The sequence below is a fragment of the Crinia signifera genome, chromosome 8 (assembly GCF_055691185.1).
Source record: "Crinia signifera chromosome 8, ASM5569118v1, whole genome shotgun sequence".
Lineage (NCBI taxonomy): Eukaryota > Metazoa > Chordata > Amphibia > Anura > Myobatrachidae > Crinia > Crinia signifera.
Genome location: NC_139224.1, coordinates 95,501,288 through 95,527,903, shown reverse-complemented (window position 1 = coordinate 95,527,903; position 26,616 = coordinate 95,501,288). Strand labels below are relative to the sequence as shown.

Sequence of the window (26,616 nt, the reverse complement as noted above, 5' to 3'; positions counted from 1 at the left end):
GGGGAATGGTGCTGTTATCTTTGCCAAGACAGGGTGATTGTAATATCAAAAAGCGAGTGGGTCTAACCGCTAGGTACACACAGTCATTCAATTGTCCCCGCTAGGTAGGTAATAATATGTACGGCGCTTGAATCTTTGGGGTTACAGTTATGCTTTGCACTTGGCAGTTGCCCCCTTCCTCCACCACTGGTCACAATATGCCAATCTGAATAGTGTCTGTATTATAATGCAACCAGAGGAATTCAAGCTTTGTCCAACTCACCCAGAATTGCTTGCACTGTTAGTCCACCAAAGCTGCGTGATGTGCCCCGTTGTGCCAACCACCGTACCTGCACTGCTGTAACGTCCCGTTGTTTACACGTAACCGCGGATGCTAGTGCACTGGCATGCTGTACTCGGCAAGGGAAGCCGTCAGGTGCGCCCACGAGGTCGAACTCACTCGCCCTTTCTCCGGCTGTATATACCGCGACCCTCCGACTTGCCTGCTCCAGTCCTGGAGCCCTTGCTCGCCTGGGAGTTGCAGGTGTTGGGCGTACAGCCCTTTGGCGCCCCCGATATCAGAGAAGGGTAGGAGGCTGTGTACAGGATGATGGGTGCAGATGGTGGCGTGCTGGCGTGCTGTGTGCGGCAAAGGAAGCCGTCAGATGCGCCCGCGGGTTCCACTTCACTCCCCTGCTCCGGCTGCTTAAGCCGCGGTCTGCCAACTAGCCCGCTCTGGTCCTGGAGCCCGTGCTCACCTGCACATCCGCAGGTGTTAGGCGTGAGGTACTTTGGCGCCACAGGGAACGGAGAGAGGCAGCGTGCTGTGTTCAGGGAGATGGCTGCAGCGTCGCACAGTGCGCCGGGTAAACTCAGCGCTCAGTCACCACGTCAGTGGCGGGAAAACAGCAGAAGGATGCCGGGTAGCAGGTTCAAACACTTCCCCTATGTTACATACGGATGGTGTCGGGAGAGAGCTCTGCCTCACACGTCCTCACTCTCCCTCAGCCGTGGCCACGCCCCTTCATTTCTTAATTTTACTTCTATGTACACATATTTATTTCACAATTTATTGAGTAAATTGTACACTATAACATGACAAATCTTCATCTCAGTCTTATTGTATAAGACTTCTTACACTCATAACATTCAAACAAATACATGCAGCGCTCATGCCCATCGACCAAACATTATCTATGAACCAAAAGAGTCTGGGAAACCCTTAAGGCAGAGCAGTGCCTAACATCCAACTGACTAACAGGATGAGTGCAGTGTACCCACTTTGTATTGATTAATGGGTGCATTGGCCAGGACAAAGATTTCTCAGTGCAACTGGCCGGGGAGCGCAGAGACGTTAGGTACAGTTTTTATTTGCCAGTACAGACTGTTAAATAAACGGCAAATTATTTTTGTATGTGTTTGTGTGTGTTGTACTATTTTTTGTGTGTGTCTTGTAGTGTATGTGGTTGTGTGTGTTGTGTTGTATGTATCTGTCCAATGCGTAAGTGTGTGAGGTGTGCTATGTATATACAGAATCTGTATGTGTGTGTGTTGTGCCTTTGTGTATCTGTGCAGTGTTTAAGTGTGTGTTTTGTGTGTTGTACTGTTTTTGGGTGGGTGTGTGTTGTGCTGCTAGAGGTATGTAATGTGTGTGTGTGTTGTGTGTATCTGCCCAATGTGTAAGGTGTGCTATGTATAAATGTGTGTGTAGTGTGCAGTGTGTATCTGTGCAATGTTTGTGTGTGTGTTCTGTGTATTGTACTGTTTTTGGGTGCGTGTTGTAGTGAATGTGGGTGTGTGTTGTACCGTGAGTGGTGTGTTATGTGTGTGTGTTGTGTTATGTATATCTGCCAAATGTGAGGTGCGCTACATATATATATATATATATATATATATATATATATATATATATATATATATATGTGTGTGTGTGTGTGTGTGTGTATTGTGCTGTGCGTGTCCTGGCAATGCTTAAGTGTGTGTGATCTGTGTGTTTGTTGTACTGTTTTTGGGTGTGTGTTGTAGTGTACATGGGTTTGTGTTGTACAGCATGTGGTGTGTTATGTGTGTGTTTTGTTGTGTGTATCTGTCCAATGTGTAAGTGTGTGAGTAGCGCTACGTATATATGTGTGTGTTGTGTGCTATGTGTGCATATGTGGTGTACTGTCTGTGTGTGCGTGTACAATGTGTACTTGTGTGTGTGTGATGTGTGGTCTATCTATATATTCTATTATTCCTAATTGTTTAAAGCCTTCACCATAATGTTACAATGTGTCATTCATACTCAATGCAGGGTTACCGACCCTCCCGGAATTTGCGGGAGTCTCCCGCAAATCGGGTCCTTCCTCCCGCCCCCCCGGAACGGTGGGAAACCCTCCCGGAATCAGGGGAACCCCCACTGAGCCCCCCGATCGCGGCATTGATATGCCGCAATCCGCGGGTCTCAGGGGAGGGGGCGGAGCTAAAACGGCACAATCGTGTCATTTTAGCCCCGCCCCCTCCATGGAGATCAGTTATTTCGGCTATTTGCCGTAATGTGGGGCGGGGCTTATTTCCCCTCTCCCAAGACTCGGGTGGCTTACATCGTGTCCCTACTGGCGGGTCCAGCCCTGGAGGGGGGGGCCCCCCTTTGGGAGCGTGCGGATCCCATCCTCAACAACTATGAAGAATTTGTGGCCTTCTTCCGTCGCATCTTCAACGAGCCGGGCAGAGTGTCCTCCGCAGCCAAGGAGATCCTAAGGATTCGTCAGGGCAGTCGCCCAGTGGGACAATATGTCATACAATTTCAAACCCTGGCTTCCGAACTCAGATGGAACGAAGAGGCTCTCGTTTCTGCCTTCTGGAACGTCCTAGCCGGGCGCATCAAGGACGAGTTAGCAACTCGTGATTCTCCTTCCACCCTGGCTGAACTCATTTCATTATGTAACAAGGTCGATCTGCGACTCCAAGAACGCCAACTTGAGAGGAATCGCTCTGATCGTCTTCGCCCTCGATTCCCTTCCAATGTCGCACCAGCCTCCAAACCAACCCCGCCTCCTGCGGTGTCAACAGATGAGCCCATGCAAATCAACCGCTCCCGTCTTTCTCTCGAAGAGAAGTCCCGAAGACGGCGAGAGAATCTGTGCATGTACTGTGGCTCCTCAGCTCACTTATTGGCTTCCTGCCCGCTGCGGCCGGGAAACGACCACTCCTAATCTCCCCGAGGGAGGTCCGATTAGGAGTCTTGCTTCCATCTCCCTCTTCTTCTGATTCCACCATTCCGGTTACCCTTGTGTGTCCCCAAGGGAGAAAAAGAGTTCAGGCCCTATTGGACTCTGGAGCAGCGGGAAACTTCCTTTCTTCTTCTTTTGTCACCCAACATGCCCTGCCGGTGCAACCCCTGGATCACTCGCTGGTCCTTACTGCAGTGGATGGGAGTCAAATTCGTAGTGGACAAATCACCCATCAGACTACCCCGGTGACACTGCTCATAGGAGCTCTACATCAAGAGACCCTCGAATTCTTCATTCTTCCACAGTCCTCACACCAAATGGTCCTGGGCCTTCCCTGGCTCTCCAAACATAACCCACACATCGATTGGACCAATATGGATGTCAAGGCCTGGGGAACAGATTGCCAGTCTACTTGCATTCCTAAGATCCTTCCGGTCTATCAGACCCATCCACAACATGAGGGTAACTGTCCTTCATCCTCTTCAGCTCCACCCTTGTCTATACCCGCACCATATCGTTCATTTACAGATGTTTTCAGTAAAGGAGGTGCCGACACCCTGCCTCCTCACCGTCCTTGGGACTGCCCAATAGAACTGGTGGCCGGGAAATTCCCTCCTCGTGGCCGCATCTATCCCCTGTCGCTACCCGAGACTGAGGCCATGTCCTCGTACATTCAAGAGAACATAAACAAAGGTTTCATTCGAACATCTACTTCTCCGGCCGGGGCCGGGTTTTTCTTTGTGAAAAAGTTGGATGGCGGTCTTCGGCCATGTATCGACTATAGGGCCCTGAACGACATCACCAATAAAAACCGCTATCCCTTACCCCTTATCGCAGAACTATTCGACAAGATCAGAGGGGCGGTAATCTTTACTAAATTGGACCTGCGAGGGGCCTACAATTTGATCCGGATCCGTCCAGGTGATGAGTGGAAGACGGCTTTTAATACGCGCGACGGCCACTATGAATACCTGGTGATGCCCTTCGGCCTTTGTAACGCCCCCGCCGTCTTCCAACAGTTTGTAAATGATATCTTTCGGGACTTGCTGTACCACTCCATCGTAGTCTATCAAGACGATATACTCATCTTCTCTCCTAATCTTCAACTTCACAGACAGACAGTGTCCGAAGTCCTACGACGTCTTCGCCAAAATCAACTGTTCTGCAAGTTGGAGAAGTGCGTTTCTGAGGTCACGTCCATTCCATTCTTGGGTCACATTTTCTCCGCCACTGGGATAGAGATGGACCCAGAGAAGGTGAGAGCCATCCAAGACTGGACAGCCCCCACAACACTCAAAGGAATTCAGAGATTCCTAGGGCTCTCAAACTATTACCGGCGATTTATCCGGAACTTCTCTACTATCGCTGCTCCCCTCACTGCTCTTACTTGCAAAGGAGCTGATCCAAGCCGATGGTCGCCAGAAGCATCCTCTGCCTTCCAGCAGTTAAAAAGAGCATTCGTGACGGCACCAATCCTCCTCCAACCAGACCTCGACAGGCCCTTCATTCTCGAGGTGGACGCATCCTCGGAAGGGATCGGGGCCATCTTGTCACAAAAAGGTGAAGATCAAGAATTACACCCTTGTGCCTTCCTCTCCAAAAAATTCCTTCCGGCAGAGAAGAATTACCCCATCGGGGAACAGGAGTTGCTTACAGTCAAAACTGCATTAGAGGAGTGGCGATACCTTCTGGAGGGGGCACGGCATAAGATCACCGTGTATTCAGACCACAAAAATCTGTTCTTTCTTAAACAGGCTCAGTGCCTTACTGCCCGCCAAGCCTGTTGGGCCATGTTTTTTGAACGCTTTGATTTCCAAATTAAATTCCGACCTGGAACCACGAATACTAAGGCGGACGCTCTATCCCGCTCCTTTGAGACGACCTCTGACCTAGAGACACCTCCTCGTCCAATCCTTGATCCGCTGGTCTTCGCCCAAGTAACCATACAGCCATCTCCTCCTCCAGGTAAAACGTTCATTCCCCCCGAACTCCGCAAGAAAATATTGTCATGGGCACATTCTTCCCGCTTCGCAGGGCACGCAGGAGCACAAAAGACCTTGATGTTCCTGTCATGTTCTTATTGGTGGCCAACCATCCACCACGACGTAACCAACTTCGTCGCCTCTTGTGTAAGATGTGCTCAGCATAAGGTGCCCAGAACAACTCCCGCTGGTCCTCTCCGCCCTCTAACCATTCCTACAGAACCATGGACCCATCTGTCAATGGACTTCATTTGCGAACTACCTCCCTCAAAAGGTCATACTGCCATCTGGGTAGTGGTCAACCGATTCTCTAAAATGGTCCATTTTGTCCCACTAAAAGGTCTCCCCTCTGCTCCAGTACTGGCTCAGCTATGTATCTCAACCATTTTTAAACTTCACGGACTGCCCAAAGAGATTGTATCCGACCGCGGAGTACAGTTCGTTGCAAAGTTCTGGAGAGCTCTCTGTGCCGCGGTACAGGTCAAACTCAAGTTTTCCACTGCCTTTCATCCCCAGACCAATGGCCAGACAGAACGGGTGAATCAAGACTTGGAGGACTTTATCCGACTGTTTGTTTCGTCTTCCCAAGATGACTGGGTGGATCTTCTCCCGTGGGCAGAATATATGCATAACAACTCCTATCACTCTTCCTCCGGAACCACCCCCTTCTTTACAGTATTCGGCAAACATCCACGATCTCCGGATTTCTCAGAATTATCCTCTTCCGAAGTTCCTGCAGCAACCACTTCATTACAACGCTTTGCTAAAATCTGGTCGGATGTCCACACCTCTCTTCTTAAATCTTCCGCCCGATACAAGAGGATGGCAGACAGGAAAAGAAGGGCAGCGCCCAGATTGAAAGTCGGAGACCGGGTATGGCTGTCTACCCGCCATATACGCCTCCGTCTGCCCTCTATGAAGCTGGCTACCCGGTTCATTGGGCCATACCCTATCATCCAAGTCATTAATCCGGTCGCTTATAGACTTCAACTTCCTCCTTCCCTAAGGATTTCGAATTCCTTCCATGTGTCCCTCCTCAAGCCTTTAAGGTTGAACTCTTATCAAAAGAAGATTCCCAAACCGCCCAAGATTAACTCCGAAAGTGGGGCTGAATTCGAGGTAAGACGCATTATAGACTCTCGTTGCCGCAATTCTCGTACCCAGTATCTGGTGGAATGGGTTGGGTTTGGTCCCGAAGAGAACTCTTGGGTGGATTCCATTGATTTGCACGCTCCAAAACTGGTAAAGCAATTTCTCCAGAGAAATCCTCACGAGACCCATAGGCGCCCTGGGGTCACCCTGAAAAGGGGGGTACTGTCACACGTAGCCGCGACGGAGCGCGGCAGGTACAGTACTCACCCATCCGCGCCCGCCGCCGGCTAGCGTGTGCAGGCCCCGGTCTGCGGTGTGCGGGTAGCGGCAGCTCTGGGTAGGGATGGCAGCAGGGGAGCGTCGGGTAGCGGCGTCCTTGCAGATAGCGGCGCCGGGAGGCCGGCGTCACCATCTTGGTTGAGGGCAGAAGGCAGATTGGCCCAGAGTGGAGGTTCCCTCCTCATCCTGCGCTGACAGCCAATGGCAGCCGCCCCCTGGGGATATAGGGGATCTGCCTAGGCTGTTCAGTGTCAGTGCAATGAGTCTTTGGAGTCATTCACAACTCCTAGCTGATTCCCGGATCCTGGCTCTTTCTCTCCTGACTCTGGTGCCTTGCTCCCTGCATCTTTCTACAAGGAAGTTTTCTCCTGACACCAATGCTGCACGTCCTACCTAGTGCTTGTTCCTGCTTGTGTCCCAGAATTACCCTGCACAGCATTCCGCTGCCCTCCTTCATACAACTCATTCATTCCATCATCTTTCAGTCATCCGGATCCATTTCTTCTGTCATCAAATCAACCTCTTTCCGGATCCTCATCTATGTACTCTGGCTCACCAAGTATACGTTTCCAGATTTCCCTGCCCGTTATTAGTATTGTGCTGGACTCTATTTAATTTATCCCAACTGTCACTTAAAGAAGTATTTGAGTGAACTTTATCATTTATGAAATCTGTTATTAAACCTGCACGTTTCAATCCTACTCCTCCTGGTCCGTCTCCGGTTCCTGTGCACCACACGACTCCATCCAGCCCTTTAGCCGTGACAGTGGCGGTGGGGAGCTGGGATCCGCGCAGCGGCGGTCAGCGGCATCCAGGCAGCGGTGACTCAGAGCTTGTAGTGGCTTACTAGCCTCATTTGCCAGTCGGGAAGTGCTGCTGATTTTGAAAAGACTGGCCGGACACTCAGCCAATAAGCATCCGGCCAGTCTTTTCAAAATCAGCAGAGCTTCCCGTCTGGTGGCAAATAGTGCTACATCAAGCTCCCAGCCCCCGCTGCACAGATCGCCGCTGCTGCACATAGGTGAGTGGAGGGGGTGGGGTCTCAAATTATTTTGTGCAGGGGCCCGATCTATTGTTAAGATGGCCCTGGTGTGATGTGCATTTTGAACTAGATCTAGTTAAAAAAAATTATATGTAGCACATACTTTATGTGGTTTGTAATGTGTGATGTGCGGAATCACATCGTGTATGGTCACCTTTATTGTTTCTACAGATGGAGCGCCTCTCGCTATTGCAGGGGATGGCGGAACCATCCCCCGCAAGCCGCTGTAAGGGGAAGCGCGCGCACGAGATGCGCACGTCGCCTAACAACGGAGCTCCCCCCGGGTCCCCGCCGCCTTGCCGAGGGTCGCCCCACTGGCCATGCCACCCGCAGCAGGGGAAACGATGGCGTAGCATTCCAGGATAATCATAGTCGTAGCCCATGCCCCATAACCACACCTCCTGTTTTCGGTCCAACGCCTTTGGTCCACACGTATCCCTCATCCACTGCCACTAATGTTGGCAGGTATGCAACTGCAAGTGAGTCAGTTGGAATGGCTGTTAGTGGCAGTTGGTGAGGTTCCCTATTTCAATTTTAAACTCTGCAGCAGCCCCATCTATGGTGTCCCCACGGCACTACATATATTCTCACCACTACTCCTTTTTTCCAGCACCATTGAAAGAATTTTATTGTTTTACTATATTTATATACTAGCTGACCCGCCCAGCGTTGCCCGGGAAAACCTTTATTTCCAAAATTGATGATAGTATGCTGTGCCAAAGACCTAAGATTGTAATTTGTTAAAGATTCCACCATAATGTTAGAATGTGTTTGCATTGATACTCAATGATGGCAATGAAATCAGGTGTGGTGTTGTTGTTTGAAACACAACGCTCCTGATTTGATAACTTGTATGTGTTGATGAATTCCACATTCACTCCTGAGATTTAGCACCTATGCCATACCCTCCAACATCTGAGGGTCAGAAATCGGTACAAAATCAGAAAGGGACGTGGCCACACCTCCATTTCTATACTTTCAATGGTACAGTTTCTAGGGTGTGTAAGTAAAGGCGCTGAGTGCGTGGAGACCAGGGTGGGCGTTACTTACCGCACCATAATTAATAAAAAATTCACCGCTCCCTGCCACTGCCGCTCCCCTCACCTATCCTGCCTGCAGCAGTCTCTGAGGTATGGAGATCTGTAAAGCACATGCACCAGGTGTCTCTACCAAACAGTGAGGCAGCCCCTGAGTGTGGGAGCAGGTCCGCGGGCCTGGCCACATGACGTCATGACGCGATGCACGCTACCCGCACCACTGCAATACACCACTGGGAACTGGTGCAATGGGCCAAATTCTTCCCTACACCCACCGGTCAATCCACCGATCCACCCATTGCAATTAGGGATTGAAAATGCTCAATCCCGGGATTCCCGGGATCCCAGGATTGGCATCCCCACCAAAAAAAAAAACATTTTTAGCATAGGACCCACCCCGGCCGACCCACACATCTACTTACATTAGGGTGCGGGCGGACGGCCGGGAGTGGGTTTGGAGGTGCACGGTGCCTCCCGGCAAGTGCACCTCCATAGAAGACAGCAGGCGGGCGGAGGCAGGCAGGCGGGCGTCGGAGAAGAGGCGGGCAGGCGGAGGCGGGCAGGCGGAGTCAGGCCGGCATGCTGGCGGGCGGCGGAGAAGAGGCGGGTAGGCGGGCAGGCGGTCACTGGTGACGTGTGGCCTGCGCAGCGTGACCTCTACTGTCACGCTACGCAGGCCGCAAGCCGGGTCAGGTTACGGGAACAGCCGGGCAGTTTTGTGCTCAGACGCTGCCCGGCATTAGACTGCGCATGCGCAATCTAATCCCGAAATCCCAATCCCGGGATTGAAATCCCAGACTTTTTTAGGCCAAATCCCGGGATCCCGCCGATCCCGATCCCGGGATTGGCCACACTAATTGCAATCATAAATGGGTGCATTGATAAGGTTTGGAGTGTAAGAAGTTGAAGAAGAATGAGAAAAAGATTTTCCATGTTAAAGTGTACAATTTACTCAATAAATCGTGAAAAAAATATAAGTGTACATAGAAGTACAATCAAGAAATGAAAGTAGGATTAAAAAATACATTCTGATTCAAACTGATAATTGTTTGGATGGGGTGGGTTGCGAAACAAATCTATAGGTGGGGGTATAGATATTGTGGGCATAATTGGTGTTTGGTACACCTACAGGGGGTCCTCAATTGATGGGATTTTCACTACAGTGTCACGGTCACAGTGTCACCATAGCGGGATTCCAGACTGGGGTCCAGGTGGTCTTTTAGGGACCCTTTACAATCCCATAGGTCTCTTCTCCTTGAGCCTACGGTCTCCCTTAATGATAGTCAAACACTGAGAGAGACCGTAGGTTCCAGGAGAAGAGACCAATGGGATTGTAAAGGGGTCCCTAAAAGACCACCTGAACCCCAATTGGAAATCCCCCTTTTGGTGACACTGTAGTGAAAATTTCTCATCAACTGGGGACCCCCTGTAGGTGTATCAAACACCAATTATGCCCACAATATCCATACCCCCCTCCACCTATAAATTTGTTTCACAACCCACCACCATCCAAACAATTATCAGTTTGAATCAGAATTAATTTTTTAATCCTACTTTCATTTACTTAATTTTTTTTTTTTTATTTCATTTTTATTGTTTTAATACACAATTAAAAAGACAGACATGGGAACATCAACTCACAAGAGGTACATAATGGTATTACATTAGCTGTTGTTGTACGGCTGATTGCTCACACACAATAACAGTACTAGATACAACACAATACAATACAATACAATACAAGACCCAAAAAAAAAATAATAAAAAAAAAAGGACAATGTAGTATATCAGTTTTTATCCTCATCCTTTTTCTAGTGGACGTCGAAGTGACAAGGCCTGGGCATATCCGTTATTATCTATCGATAACGCCATGGAACAACTATCATATCAACACTGGCTACTAATTTTCTATTAATGCTGTTTTATCTTTTTATGGCAGGCGTGTATATGATGCTATGGTCATATTGACTTGTTATATGATACATCTTGACCTATTTGCTTGTTTTTGGCTACATGGCACAGCTACTTATTTGGTTTTTTAACTCTTTAAATATATTTAACTTATGTGCATACCCTATAGTTTGTGAGAGATGATAATGCTAAAAAAAAAAAAAAGAGAAAAAAAGGAGGTGAGGAAAGGAAGAGGGGGACTCTAAGTCCTCCAAATATTGTGACTTATTTAACTTTATTTACTAATGTGTTACACTTTTTACATAAATAGATTCTAACCATCTGTGCCATATATTGAAATATGTGCTTAACTTTTTTCTACCTAAATAAATATATCTTTCTTGTGTACACGTGTAGTTGACTAGTGCCATCCATGCAGTGGGGTCGGGGCCATCCTTAGATAGCCAGGTTCTTGCTATCATCATCTTGGCCAGTGCACACATATTATATATATATACAGCCTGTCATATTTATTCAAAACGTTATCTGCACAGATAGACAAGATACAACTTTTGGGATTCAAGGTGGTTACAGGAATACCCGTATTTACCAACATTTGTAGCACTTCCCTCCAAAATTCTTTTACCACATCGCATTCCCATAGTAAATGCCAAAATGAGCCCAGTGCCCTCTTACATTTTGGACATAAGAGGGATGCCCTGGCTCTCATCTTTACCAGCCTGGTCGTAGACATATACGATCTGTGCAGAACATACATCTGTATCTGTTGTACTCTTACAGAATTGGTTGCACATTGCACAGAGGCCAGTGCCATCTCCCATTCACCACGCAGAAAAACGCCTACATCCTCTTCCCATTTTTCGGCTAATGATTCCATTCCACCGGTGCTGTGTGTATCTGAAATCATATTGTATAACCTTGCTACAATTTTTTTTTTACCCTCTTTCAACAACTCTCTTTTTACTGGGGATATAGAAAAATTTGGTATGCTATTTTTAAATTGGGCTTCCAATGCACATCTCAACTGTAAGAACCTAAAGAAAAACGATTTGGGGAGTGAAAACTCTACTGCCAGGTTTGTATATGATTTTAAAACTCCATGTTCATAAAATTGATTAATCGCTACCACCCCGTATGTACCCCAAACAGTATCAGGCTGAAGGGTTATCAGCTCCCCAAATTTCCCATAGTCTGATAATGGATGATCAATCTCAGTATCGGAAAAGCCAATTAGACTATTGGCTTCCCGCCATATCTTGACCGCCTGCGCCACTAAGGGAGGGTCTTTTTTAGTGACTCTCCCCTTCAGTAAGTACTGGAGTGGAGTACATCTATCGTTCCCTTGTGACATAAGGATTTTAACTAAGCTGTTATCATACTCTGTAGTAATCCAGTCTTTAATGTGCAGCAGTTGTCCTGCTAAATAATACCATCTGAAGTTGGGGAGAGAGAGCCCACCTTGTGTCTTTTTCCTCACCAGGGTGTTCATTTGGATTTTGACTCTATTGTTGTTCCATATAAATGACGACAACTGGGAGTTTAATTTTTTGAACAAGGACATCAGCAAGTACACTGGTGACTGCTGAATAGTATATAAAACCTTGGGTAAGATAATCATCTTGATCAAGTTAATCCGGCCAGTGACAGTGAGCAACAATTTGCTCCATGATTTGAATTTTACTGTAATAAAGTTCAACAATGGTTGTACATTCAACTGGCAGTAATCGTATGGGTTTCTTGATATCCAGATCCCCAGATATTTAAAGGAGTCTGTCCATCTGACAGGCAAATCCACATATGGTTCATTGGGTATAAACTGTTTCGTAGCCATTATACTGGATTTGTTTACATTTATGCTAAACCCCGAATATCTACCATGTGATTCAATTAGGTTTAGTACTTTGACGGCTGAAACTGTGTAGTCCTGCATAAAGATTAATAGGTCGTCGGCATACAATGCCACTACATCCACGCATTTACCCGCTGCAAATCCTACAATGTCAGGGCTAGATCTTATAGCACAAGCAAGTGGCTCAATAGCCAAGGAAAACAGGCTTGGTGATAATGGGCATCCCTGCCTCGTCCCGCGCTGGAGGGAGAAGGCAGCGGACGTCCAGCCATTTATTGACACCCTAGCTGTTGGGTTGTTGCATAAAATTTGAATCCACCTAACAAAATTTCCCCCAATGCCAAGTGCCTTCATAACCGCCCATAGATATTCCCACTCGGCTGCGTCGAATGCCTTGGCGGCATCTAAAGACATTATTGCTGATTTACTTGTGATATTTTGCGAAATTTGGAGGTGCCTAAATACCTTTCTTATATTTAACGATGTGGATTTGCCTGGCAGGAACCCTGTTTGATTAGAGTGTATGATTTTCTCCAGGTGTTCATTCAGCCTAGTCACTAGAATCTTAGCCAGTATCTTTGCCTCTGCTGGGATCAGTGAAATTGGCCTGTATGCCTCGGGGTCAGTTGGATCTTTCCCCTGCTTCAGCAAAAGTATTATTTTGGCTTCCATCATGGAACAGGGGCACTCCCCTTTTTCAAAACAGGACGCAAAGAAATCCATCAACAGCGGGGCAAAAAAATCGACATATTTTTTATAGACGTCTATGGGTATGCCTTCTAAACCGGGGGCCTTGCCGCCTGGTAATGACCTTATAGCATATGTTATTTCTTCCAACGTTATTTGGGCTTCCAGGACATCTTTATCATCTGGATGTAGAGTGGGCATTTCAATATTACTCAAAAAATTCTGTATTTGCAGGGGCTTAAACTGATTCCTAGATGAATATAAAGTTTCAAAAAAATCTTTAAATACCATACCAATATCCTCAGTTTTGTGTTGCATAATACCCCTACTGTCTAACACTCTGTAGATATTATTTGAGGGTTTTTCTACACGTGCCAGATAGGCCAGATAACTGCCCACTTTGTCAGAAAAGGCATAGAACCTCTGGGTATTAATTTTTGTATATTTTATATCTTCAGATTTTATGAAGTCAAGCCATTTCTCTCTGGCCTGGTCCCATGCTTTTTTAGCTGCGGGGGTACCATCTGTTAAGTAGCTGGCCTCGCAGATATTACAAGCATTTTCAAGATCCAATATTTTCTGTCTCTTCGCTCTTTTGATCTCCCCTGTTTTTTTTTTTGAGAGTGCCTCGTAGATAAGCTTTGAAAGTATCCCAGATAATCATATCTGACGCTGAACCTTTATTAATAGCCCAAAATTCATCCCATTGCTCGATTAGCCCGGTCATGGCTTCTGTATTATTTAGCCAGGTAGCATTAAATTTCCAAAAAACACAGCTCTTTACTGTGGAGTCGTCTAGCTCTAACATTAGTGGGGAGTGATCTGAGATGCCTCTTGTTTTGTAGCTTATGCTGACTATAGATGGCAATAGGTCTTTGGATACCAAGGCCAGGTCTATTCTTGAGAATGCTGTGTAGGAAGTGGAAAAGCATGAATATTGTCTTAGTTCTGGATTTGCTACTCTCCATGGATCAGTCCACCCTAGATCTTCAACAAAATTACTAAAACTTCTAGAGCAGCTGTCAACCTTGCCGCCCAGTTGAGTTCTTTTCCATCTGTCCATATTGGGATTCAACACATTGTTAAAATCTCCAATACAGACTACTGGCACATCAGGAGTGGTTGTGACAAAATCGGCAGCTGCAACTAGCACATCAAACACAAAAGGGGGTGGTATGTAGATAGCCAGCAATTGTATATGTTTTACATTAATTATACCGTCAAGAAAAATATAACGACCGCCTGGGTCTATCTTTACTCTATTGCATTTAAATGCTACTGTTTTTTTAAACAATACCGAGATGCCCCTTGCGTGTGTCGTGAAGGGAGCATGATATGCCTGGTTTACCCATGGCCTGTTAAGAGCCTGTAGATTTGGCCTTGTAAGGTGAGTCTCAGATAGACATATTGGGGGAAATTTACTAAAGGAAATTTGTAAAAAATAGGTGTATTTGTATCCAGAAATACACTTATTTTTGACATTTACTATCCCGAAAATACGGCAATTTGTATTCGTATTGATAGCACATCAATACGAATACGAATTGCCGTATTTTCGGGATAGTAGATGTCAAAAATAAGTGTATTTTTGGATACAAATACACCTATTTTTTACAAATTTTCTTTAGTAAATTTCCCCCATTATATCTGCCTTGCTTTGTCGCACCTGATGCATGACAAGGGATCGCTTTATTTTGTCATTCATTCCTCTGGTGTTCCATGCTAAAATACAGACCATCTAATCCTTACACTTTAATATATAAACAAATAGGCCAATTATTCACCGGGCTAGCTCTATTAATGCACATCATGTTCCCTTCATTGTCACCAGCGGGATCCACTGCGTTATCAAAATTACCATGATACTTCACCATCCTTTTAAACAATACTACATAAAGACAATAACATTTACCCTCCTCCCCCCACCCTATATGCCCCCCCCACCATAGGCATATTTAATAAATCCTTCCTACACAAAAAACTATTACTACAAAATGATTGGCACCCAACAGGGGGCTATTGAACCCTAAACCACGGAAACATAATAAGGCAGTTGTCCTTTCCCTCTCCCCCGACTTTTATAAGAAGAAAAAAAAAAGGCCCTGGGGAAGTCCTTTACTTAAGGAGCAAGTTGGTGTCTTGCTGGAACCTTTTTGTCCAGCCATATTCCTGCTTCTCTCGGTGTCTAAAAAAAATGTGATTCCCCATCTACCATAACCTTCAGTTTTGCGGGAAATTGGATAGAGTACTTTATATCCAATTCCCTAAGGCGTTTTTTAACATCTGCGAACTGGATTCTACTCTTCTGGACGTTGAGTGAAAAATCGGGAAATGCTGAGATTTTAACCCCTTCATGTTCTAGCGAGCCTTTTATACGGGTCAGACGCAGCAGGGTATTTCTGTCCCGGTAGTTCAATAATTTAAAAATAAGTGTACGGGGTGGTGCACCTGGTTGAGGAGGCTTTGCAGGCACTCTATGGGCCCTTTTGACCGCAAATTGTTTCGTGAACGAGGCCATATCGTGGTTATTACTTATTAATTGCTCCACGAACTTTGAAACGTCAGCCCCTTCTGCTCTTTCAGGGAGCCCCACAAGTCTAATATTGTTTCGGCGTAATCTGCCTTCAACATCTGACAATTTATACTTGATTTCACGAATCTGTGAGGCCATGTCGGCCATAGAGTGCTGCATTTTTACATTGGAGTCTTCCACCGCCGAGATGCGGCTCTCTGCCTCGCTCAGCCTGTTTTTAACTTCCTTTAAATCATCTTTAATCTGGATTACATCAGCCTGCACACTATTTATTTTTTCCCCTAGGCGCATCTCACTGTTGTTAATAGCGTCCAAGATCTGTTGCAGGGTGGCATCTGGTGGGGCAGCGGGGCTTTTTTCTTTTAAAGGGGTAGTTTGAGGAGTGGAGATTGAAGTTTGCGAGGTATTACCAACCTGGGTTCTAGCATATTTCTCCAAGCGGGCTGCGGCTGCTGTACCAGTTTTCCCCATATTTAGAGAAGGGGAATGGTGCTGTTATCTTTGCCAAGACAGGGTGATTGTAATATCAAAAAGCGAGTGGGTCTAACCGCTAGGTACACACAGTCATTCAATTGTCCCCGCTAGGTAGGTAATAATATGCACGGCGCTTGAATCTTTGGGGTTACAGTGATGCTTTACACTTGGCAGTTGCCCCCTTCCTCCACCACTGGTCACAATATGCCAATCTGAATAGTGTCTGTATTATAATGCAACCAGAGGAATTCAAGCTTTGTCCAACTCACCCAGAATTGCTTGCACTGTTAGTCCACCAAAGCTGCGTGATGTGCCCCGTTGTGCCAACCACCGTACCTGCACTGCTGTAACGTCCCGTTGTTTACACGTAACCGCGGATGCTAGTGCACTGGCATGCTGTACTCGGCAAGGGAAGCCGTCAGGTGCGCCCACGAGGTCGAACTCACTCGCCCTTTCTCCGGCTGTATATACCGCGACCCTCCGACTTGCCTGCTCCAGTCCTGGAGCCCTTGCTCGCCTGGGAGTTGCAGGTGTTGGGCGTACAGCCCTTTGGCGCCCCCGATATCATAGAAGGGTAGGAGGCTGTGTACAGGATGATGGGTGCAGATGGTGGCGTGCTGGCGTGCTGTGTGCGGCAAAGGAAGCCGTCAGATGCGCCCGCGGGTTCCACTTCACTCCCCTGCTCCGGCTGCTTAAGCCGCGGTCTGCCAACTAGCCCGCTCTGGTCCTGGAGCCCGTGCTCACCTGCACATCCGCAGGTGTTAGGCGTGAGGTACTTTGGCGCCACAGGGAACGGAGAGAGGCAGCGTGCTGTGTTCAGGGAGATGGCTGCAGCGTCGCACAGTGCGCCGGGTAAACTCAGCGCTCAGTCACCACGTCAGTGGCGGGAAAACAGCAGAAGGATGCCGGGTAGCAGGTTCAAACACTTCCCCTATGTTACATACGGATGGTGTCGGGAGAGAGCTCTGCCTCACACGTCCTCACTCTCCCTCAGCCGTGGCCACGCCCCTTCATTTCTTAATTTTACTTCTATGTACACATATTTATTTCACAATTTATTGAGTAAATTGTACACTGTAACATGACAAATCTTCATCTCAGTCTTATTGTATAAGACTTCTTACATTCATAACATTCAAACAAATACATGCAGCGCTCATGCCCATCGACCAAACATTATCTATGAACCAAAAGAGTCTGGGAAACCCTTAAGGCAGAGCAGTGCCTAACATCCAACTGACTAACAGGATGAGTGCAGTGTACCCACTTTGTATTGATTAATGGGTGCATTGGCCAGGACAAAGATTTCTCAGTGCAACTGGCCGGGGAGCGCAGAGACGTTAGGTACAGTTTTTATTTGCCAGTACAGACTGTTAAATAAACGGCAAATTATTTTTGTATGTGTTTGTGTGTGTTGTACTATTTTTTGTGTGTGTCTTGTAGTGTATGTGGTTGTGTGTGTTGTGTTGTATGTATCTGTCCAATGCGTAAGTGTGTGAGGTGTGCTATGTATATCCAGAATCTGTATGTGTGTGTGTTGTGCCTTTGTGTATCTGTGCAGTGTTTAAGTGTGTGTTTTGTGTGTTGTACTGTTTTTGGGTGGGTGTGTGTTGTGCTGCTAGAGGTATGTAATGTGTGTGTGTGTTGTGTGTATCTGCCCAATGTGTAAGGTGTGCTATGTATAAATGTGTGTGTAGTGTGCAGTGTGTATCTGTGCAATGTTTGTGTGTGTGTTCGGTGTATTGTACTGTTTTTGGGTGCGTGTTGTAGTGAATGTGGGTGTGTGTTGTACCGTGAGTGGTGTGTTATGTGTGTGTGTTGTGTTATGTATATCTGCCAAATGTGAGGTGCGCTACATATATATATATATATATATATATATATATATATATATATATATATATATATATGTGTGTGTGTGTGTGTGTATTGTGCTGTGCGTGTCCTGGCAATGCTTAAGTGTGTGTGATCTGTGTGTTTGTTGTACTGTTTTTGGGTGTGTGTTGTAGTGTACATGGGTTTGTGTTGTACAGCATGTTGTGTGTTATGTGTGTGTTTTGTTGTGTGTATCTGTCCAATGTGTAAGTGTGTGAGTAGCGCTACGTATATATGTGTGTGTTGTGTGCTATGTGTGCATATGTGGTGTACTGTCTGTGTGTGCGTGTACAATGTGTACTTGTGTGTGTGTGATGTGTGGTCTATCTATATATTCTATTATTCCTAATTGTTTAAAGCCTTCACCATAATGTTACAATGTGTCATTCATACTCAATGCAGGGTTACCGACCCTCCCGGAATTTGCGGGAGTCTCCTGCAAATCGGGTCCTTCCTCCCGCCCCCCGGAAGGGTGGGAAACCCTCCCGGAATCAGGGGAACCCCCACTGAGCCCCCCGATCGCGGCATTAATATGCCGCAATCCGCGGGTCTCAGGGGAGGGGGCGGAGCTAAAACGGCACAATCGTGTCATTTTAGCCCCGCCCCCTCCATGGAGATCAGTTATTTCGGCTATTTGCCGTAATGTGGGGCGGGGCTTAATGACGTCACAGTTAAGCCCCGCCCCCAAAACTCGTAATGCAAGATTACTCTCCGGGCTTCTCCCGGAGAGGATTTGTTGAAAGTCGGCAACCCTGACTCAATGGGAAGCGGTCATCTATTAGAATGAACTTAGGTCTACAGTCATTAGGTCGACCCCACTAGGTCGACTGGCAGGAAGGTCGACCTGACCTAAGGTCGACATGGGCCAAGGTCGACATGACTTAAGGTCGAATTTGCATAAAGGTCGACATGAGGAAGGTCGACTGGTCATAAGGTCGACATGGGGTTTTTCACTGTTTTTTGAGCCGACATGTGCCGACATGCCCTACCATCCACTAGGGCGTGGAGGAGGTTATCAAAGCTGTGGCGAGCGAAGCGAGCCACCGTGCCCGAAGCATTGCGAGCGAAGCGAGCAATGCGAGGGTCCGATTCTCATTGCCAACTGTGTCCATGTCGACTGTGTCGACATTCGGATAAAAAAACAGTGAAAAACCCATGTCGACCTTATGACCAGTCGACCTTCCTCATGTCGACCTTTATGCAAATTCAACCTTAAGTCATGTCGACCTTGGCCCATGTCGACCTTCCTGCCAGTCGACCTAGTGGGGTCGATATAATGACTGTAGACCTAAGTTCATTCTGACAGATGTACCGATTCAGACTCAATGACAGCAATAAAATCAGGTGTGGAGTTGTTCCTTCATCAACGGTTTCCCAGATCGTCAATCTTTTCCCCAGATCATCAATGAAGGCAAGTTAAAACTTGGTGTTTTTTAAATTTCTAAGCGAAACTTCCCAAAAACGGCTTCGTGGTGCACACCATCGGGTCCAGAGGTATCTTGATGCTGAATTTGGTGGCTCTGAGTGCCACGGTGTGTCTGCAATGCGACAGACACGCACACACGCACACACACATACTCTTCAACTTATTATATAGATAGGGTTACCACCTTTTTGTTGAGAGATTCCCGGACATTGGCCCACCCCTTGACACACCCACTGACCCACCCCAGTCCCGCCCCCAGCCCCGCCCCCAGCCCCGCCTTATGTTGATTTTTTTTAAACCTTTGCTTCAATTTCATTCTTGATTTTGCATACCATAATGACAGTTACATGTTATATCACACACATTAATGGACATTACAAGTTATGCCACACATCGTGATGCCAATTACATGTTATGCCATATACCTCAATGGCCATTACACATTATGCCAGGACTCAACCAATTTTTTGCAAACGAGGGAGAATATGGACAGTGCGCGCCGAAGGCGCGCGCCAAAATTTTCAACATAATGCCAACACACCGCACACCCATTATATAGTATACCACATGCCATAATGGTCATTACATGTTATGCCACACACCGTAATGCCCATTGCACATTTTTAGTGAACTTTGTAATTCCAATTACACATAAGCCCACACATGATGCCCATGACATACTATATAAAACTCTGCAATGCCCATGACATACTATATAAAACTCTGCAATGCCCATAACATACTATATAACACTCCGCAATGCCCATGACATACCATATAACACTCCGCAATGCCCATAACATACTATATAACACACAGCAATGCCCATGACATACTAAATAACACAACATACACATTTGACACATAAGTGCCACTTACCTACATGCTCAATGCCAAGGGGCTTCATGCTCGATGCCAAGGTGGACTGAACTTGCTCGTTGCCAAGGGGGACAGAACTGTGCAGTGGCCCACTCCTGGCTCCCCACCGCTATTTGCAATTCAATGCACCGCCAGTAGTGTGCAGCAGGGAGGGTATCTGCAGTGGGGTGGGAGGGTGGCTGGGTGAGTGCAGGAGGGTGGGAGAGTCGGTGGGAGTACACCATACTTAGCCAGGCCAGCCGATGGTTAGCCGGCCCGCTCACCTCACCCCCCCCACCTCCTCCCAGTGTGCGTCCGTGTGCAAACCCCCCCCCCTCCTGCCTGTGCTGACACACCGACGAGCCCTCCCCTCTGTCAGTGTGCGCAGGGGCGGATCTAGGCTTTTCTCCTAGGGGGGGCGGTTTACTCTTATTTTAACCCTCCCCTTCCCAGTCCGACTCTTCCCCTTCTTAGTCTAGATCCAACCCCTTCCATAACAGTAGCAATTAACCAGAGCTATGCAAGAGCCCTGCTCTGTTAATAGATGTTCACCCAATTTTGGCGCCTGTCGGGAGACTAGGACTGGCAGCTGCGGGCAGGAGCTTGTGTGCTGTCTGGCTGACACCAGACCCCTGACACTCACCGAGCAGGGCTGGCTGCTCCGGGCCGCTGGAATCTTGTATGCTATGGCTGGTCGGCTGCCTTGCTAACACCTGGCCGCTGACGTGCTGCAGCATCCTGGCTGACACCCGCTGTGCAGGGCTGGCCGCTACAGGCTGCCGGGACAGCGTCTGCTGTGGCTGCCTTGCTGACACCCAGCTGCTGACGTCCTGCGGCTGCCTGAATGACACTCGCCGCGTGTGGCTGGCCACTCCGGGCTGCACGGAACTTGTGTGCTGCGCAGACTTCAGGGGCAGATATAGACTTTTCCTAGGGGTGGCGATCGCCCCTGTGCGCACCGCCCGCCCGCTCACGGCTCCCCCGCTATGTACGGGAGAGAGACGTGCTGTCACTGTGCTGCTATGTAATATTCATATCTCCCGCTGCTGGACCACTAGCCAGTGGGCGCTCGCGGTCCAGCAGCCACCAGTTGATTGGCTGCTGGACCGCAAGCGCCCATTGGCTAGTGGTCCAGTGGATATATGATTATTCCATAGCAGCACAGCACCTCCTCTCCGAGTCCCGGACAGTGCACAGCGGGGAAGCCGTGAGCGGGCGGGCGGTGCACATGGACGCACACTGACAGGGGGGCGGGCGGGGAAGCATTCCCGGACATTGTATAGTCCGGGTCAGCCACCCGTCCGGACTCCGGACGCCGGTCTCAATTACCGGACTGTCCGGAGTAATCCTGGACGGGTGGTAACCCTAGTTAGTGACAGTGGGACAGATAATGATTGGGACTCGGAGGGACCCCGGGCCCAGAAACAGGCAACCGTACTGTAGGTTTGTGAGCTGCAGGCAGCCTGCGGTTGTCTAAGTACTGCTGGCCTGGGCTGGTCTGGCTCTCTGCCTGCCCGGCCATAGACTCTGGACAGACAGACTGGACTGGACAGATCAGATCACAGACTCAGTAGTCTGTCACAACATACATAACTGTGCCCACAGCCCGCCCCACCCCACTGCCAAACTTACAGTATACTGAACTGAATAATGTATTATTACTACTGATCCTGTGCCCACAGCCCGCTGCCTGCCCACCCCACTGACGAACTTACAGTGCTGCCGAATAATACTACTGATGCGGATGCATCATCATGCCGCCCACAGCGCTGAGCGCTCACCACCGCCGGCGCGTCCGAGTGTCACTGGGTGGACGGGTGTCACGCGGCAGCGCCGCAGCCTCTGCCGGTCTGCCCGCAGGTGGAGCTGGGGAGGAGTTGGACAACACGTCACACAGTGACACAAACTGTGTCCCGCCTCCCTCCTCCGGCCGCGGCGGAGTGACTGTGTGTCACTCAAGATGAATAACTACAGTGCCGCCCCGCAGTGTAATCGGCGGTGCCGTGGCCGGGCGGGCGGGCGGGGGAGATCAATTCCCGGACTATGTATAGTCCGGGACAGCCACCCTTCCGGACTCCGGACGCCGGTGTCAATTACCGGACTGTCCGGAGTAATCCCGGACGGGTGGTAACCCTATATATAGATATACATTATTATACAGTAGAGGTGTGCAAAAATGTGCTCAGGGGTGATTTAGGCCCACCTTAAGAGGAAAGGCACTTGTGTCCTCACCATTGCTGTGTAATGGTAGAAATGGCCTCAGACCTGTGTTTATTGCAATGTGTGAGATGTTGGGTGACATTCTATGCTCTGCGATTAGCGCTATTTTGCGGTAATTAGACCACAAAATGGCGCTATCGCATTTTCCCATTAAATCGCCAATTTAATGGGATGCGCACAGGGGCCGAAATCGCATATTTTGTGCGTAAATGTCTGGTGAATAAAAATGCGAGATTAATTCGCATTTTTATCGCATCCAGATGTTTGCGCACAGAAAAGTATACAAGTCGCTTATTTAATGCTATGCGCATTTGCACATTGCATTATTTAAGTGACTAATTTTCGCACTTATTTCAGACCTGGGTCTGTTAGGCGAATTAGGCAGAACCCTGCACAGATCGCAATGTTCCGTGCAGGGTTCTGCTGTAAAAAATAAAATAAATGGTCAAAAAAAAAAAAAAAACGAGCGCGGGGTCCCCCGCCCGAGTCTAACCAGCCCCGGGCTCACTGAGCCGGTGCTGGTGACATACAGTAAAATCAGGGTCCCCGACAAATAGGGGTCCCCTTGATTTTATGAAACCAGCACCAGACTCAAGGTCCGGCGCTGGTTCCCAAAATACGGGGGACAAAGTGACTAGGGGTCCCCCGTATTTTAAGAACCAGCACCGGACACAACCAGCCAGCAGGCTAATGCCACAGCCATTCTGAATATAGACGCCGACGGAGTAACATCTCAGCGCATCCAGAGCAGAGATGTTACTCCGTCGGCGTCTATATTCAGAATGATTTCTGGCCAATCAGGAGCCGACTTTCTCGGCTCCTGATTGGCCGAGAAATCATTCTGTTCAGAGACGTCGAGGGAGCAACATCTCAGCGCCGGACCAACTCCTTGAAGCCGGGTACCAGTCGGGAGCAGCGCTGTCAGCGGAGGTCGCCGCCGGGGAGCAGGTGAGTTGGATTTTGCTCCTTAGGTACCCCTCTGGACCACCACGGATCCCGGACCCCGGATTCTTCACGCCAGGAGCCCCGGAACCCCAGGACCAGCCCCGGAACCAGGACCAAGGCCCCGGAACCGGACTCTTCTGCCCTGGAGCCCCGGAGGACGAATCCAGGATCCAGGGACCGACCTACGGGCTCAAGGTAGGTAAGTATCAGTGTGTTTTGTGTGTATTAAAGTTTTATTTTTTCAGGGTGTCAGTGTGATTTTGTGCACTATTTTTTACACTGCAGAACTACAAGTGCCAGTGGTCACTTTATTGCCCCGCATGCTGGGACTTGTGGTTCCCCAAGTCCCAGCATGCGGGGTAGGCTTGCTGGGACTGATAGTTCGCCAGTGTAAAACAATAGTTGACATTCTTTTTTTTTACACAAACCATCAGCTCCATGCCCACAGCCCAGGGGCATGGAGGACAGCCCCAGACTATCAGCATGGGCTGGTAAGTCCTGGAGGGGGGGGACCCCTTCATTGGGGGGGGGTCCCCACTTCCCCAGGACCCCTGCCCATGCTGACCAGCCAGGGGGTTAATGCTTTGGCCGTGGGGACTTGTATAAAAAGTCTCCCCCCGGCTGTGGCATTAGCCTGCTGGCTGGTTGTGTCCGGTGCTGGTTCTTAAAATACGGGGGACCCCTAGTCACTTTGTCCCCCGTATTTTGGGAACCAGCGCCGGACCTTGAGTCTGGTGCTGGTTTCATAAAATCAAGGGGACCCCTATTTGTCGGGGACCCTGATTTTATGTTACCAGCACCGGCTCAGTGAGTCCGGGGCTGGTTACACTCGGGCGGGGGACCCCGCGCTCGGTTCTTTTTTTGACACCTTGCGCTGTCCTGCAAATGTGCGATTTTCACACATGAAAATCGCACATTTTCAGGACTAAAACCAGCGCACCACATCGCCGCAAATCGCCCCTAATCGCACTTTTCAGCCTCCAATGCGCATCACATTAAATATGCGCATTTAGGCTGAAAAATGCGATTTCAAAATAGGCGATTTGCGGCGATATGGTGTGCGAATTAAACATGCGCATTTAGCGCATAGCATAGAATGTCACCCGTTGTATTTGTATATGTGGCAAGATCACTGGAATAGCAGTGGAAGGCAGGTATATTTGCCAAATATTTCTTGAGCCCTGTACACACTAGCTGTTTGACAGGATGCTACTACAAGGAAATGTCTTCTTGGCATTTGATATATTGGTAACGATATTTAGTGCAATTAGCTCAGCGTGTAGAAACTATAAATTTATCGATGCCTGATCCTGCATATCAAAGACCCCACCCATCTCTGTTGTCTGTACATGCAGCTTAATTTAACAGTTTCATTACAGTCTGCTTGTTTGGAATGGAGGTGGGTGACATCACTGACCGATCGTGGACAATATTGGTCAGTGTGCATGCACTATATCATTTTCCCACTGCTGATATAGTTAACAATTTTGTGGTGCTGAAGATTGCTAAAGTGTTGTACACACAGAGATAATTTGGAAGAAGATTCTGACTAGATAGTCAAAATCTCCTAGAAGGTTAGCCAAAATCTCTCAGTTTTTCTCTTGCTTAAGTAATGATAGTCTATGATCTAGTCAAATTTGCCTTGTTGCACAGTCTATCTATGCTAAGCAATCTATGCTAAACAACAGACAAAGGACCTTACTCTAGTCCACACTCAAAGCTGCTGTGAATTATGCAGCTATGCGTGTGGTTTAAACACCGCCTGCACAACCGCACCACCCCCCTGCTCTCCGAGTTCCCCCAGACGCATGCGAGTGGATGTTTAGCATAAACATCCATTCACAGCCTTGCATGCGGGAAGGAAATCAATCGATGGTCGCCGATCATTGAATGATTTCTACAGCGGTCGCAGATGTAAGACACCTCTCTTGTAGTCATAGTACATTCATTCACTGTATGATCTAATTACTATGAAGGCTTTACTTACGTGTACATTGCCCTTCAGATATTGTCAACCACATGCCTTCAATGCATGCCATTCTGATAGATCCATGTTGGCGGTATCCAGGGTGGCAGATATATGTTGCAACCTTACCAGGAGGGTAAGTTTCATCATTCCAGTCACCTTGCAGTACTGCTTCATCTGTTTGCGCTGGCTTTTCACAGCGATCTACAATAAAATGGGAGGGAAGGGAGGGGATCAACTGGAGAACTGAGTATTCAATTATACACTTTACAGCTCAGACCAATGACTTATTTGTTTAGTGTGTTTATTAGGGGTGGGCTAATTAAATAATCATTTTTCATGAATATTTTAATTTCAGCCACATTGAATAAAACCACACCTATTGGTTTATACAGTATCTGGCTAATAACAAACATATAGTCTAGGGTTGTTCTAGTTGGCAGATGAGAGCAGTGGCGTCAATAATCCAGGTGAGGCGGTATAACCCTTAAAAGGGGTGACCCCGAAGTTCTGTCTCTTCTGCAGTGACAGGAGCTGGGTACTGCAGTGGGATACTCTCCTGCAGCAATCGGCTTCTGTCATACATTAAGAGCCAGCACTGCAGACAGCCTCTTCTCCCAGATTGGATACACCCCAGATTGACAAAAGAGGGTCCCTGTGATGCCATGCCCCTTTCACTTAGTTTACCCCTTTTTATGCAGTCAGGATTCCAGTTGAGGATGGAGCTTTTAATGGACAAAGTGGACAAGTGCGGTGGCTTGGAGGAGCAAGTGCCGGAGCCCTGGGATTTCTAGGAAGTGCGGCACGCATAAGGGATGCTATAACCCCAGACTAACAGTGCACCCAGATCCTGTTACTACCACTCAGGCGCGGATACAGGGGAAGGCAAAGGGGGAGATCGCCCTTCATGCTGGTCACCTGCCCCTAATGTGGATCCCTGTGCTGCTACTGTGCGGCACCATCTACATGGACTGCGCCCAGCTAGTGTCCCGTCTCCTCAGCACTCACCGCACACTGCACGACAGGTTCCCGGCTCCCTCCCTGCCTGGTGAAGAAGCATCACTTGGAAGTAGGTGCTGATGTTGGAGCCGCTGTTTTCTGGGGGCCTCGGCTCCATCTACCAGGCCAGGGGTGCAGGGCCGGTGCTAGGGTGTTTGGCGCCCTCCTGCAAACTATAAATTTTCGCCCTCACTCCCATACCTTATGCGCATGCAGCAAAACAAAAGGGCTTGATCTAACAAGAAGCATG

The 26,616-nt window shown here is 48.1% G+C and overlaps 1 protein-coding gene across 5 annotated transcripts in view; it reads right to left on the bottom strand.

The window, feature by feature from the left end:
• The window catches only part of LOC146026277 (complement factor H-like), a 960,333-nt gene that overhangs the window by 882,727 nt on the left and 50,990 nt on the right, over positions 1-26,616 (bottom strand). For all 5 annotated transcript variants that reach the window (XR_014454407.1, XR_014454408.1, XR_014454409.1 and 2 more), the window contains one exon: positions 25,389-25,571. Coding sequence is in view for 2 of the 5 variants with exons in the window: in XM_083156811.1 (XP_083012937.1) it covers positions 25,389-25,571 (183 nt within the window). In the remaining 3 variants the exon portion in view is untranslated. The remainder of the gene's footprint in view (positions 1-25,388; positions 25,572-26,616) is intronic.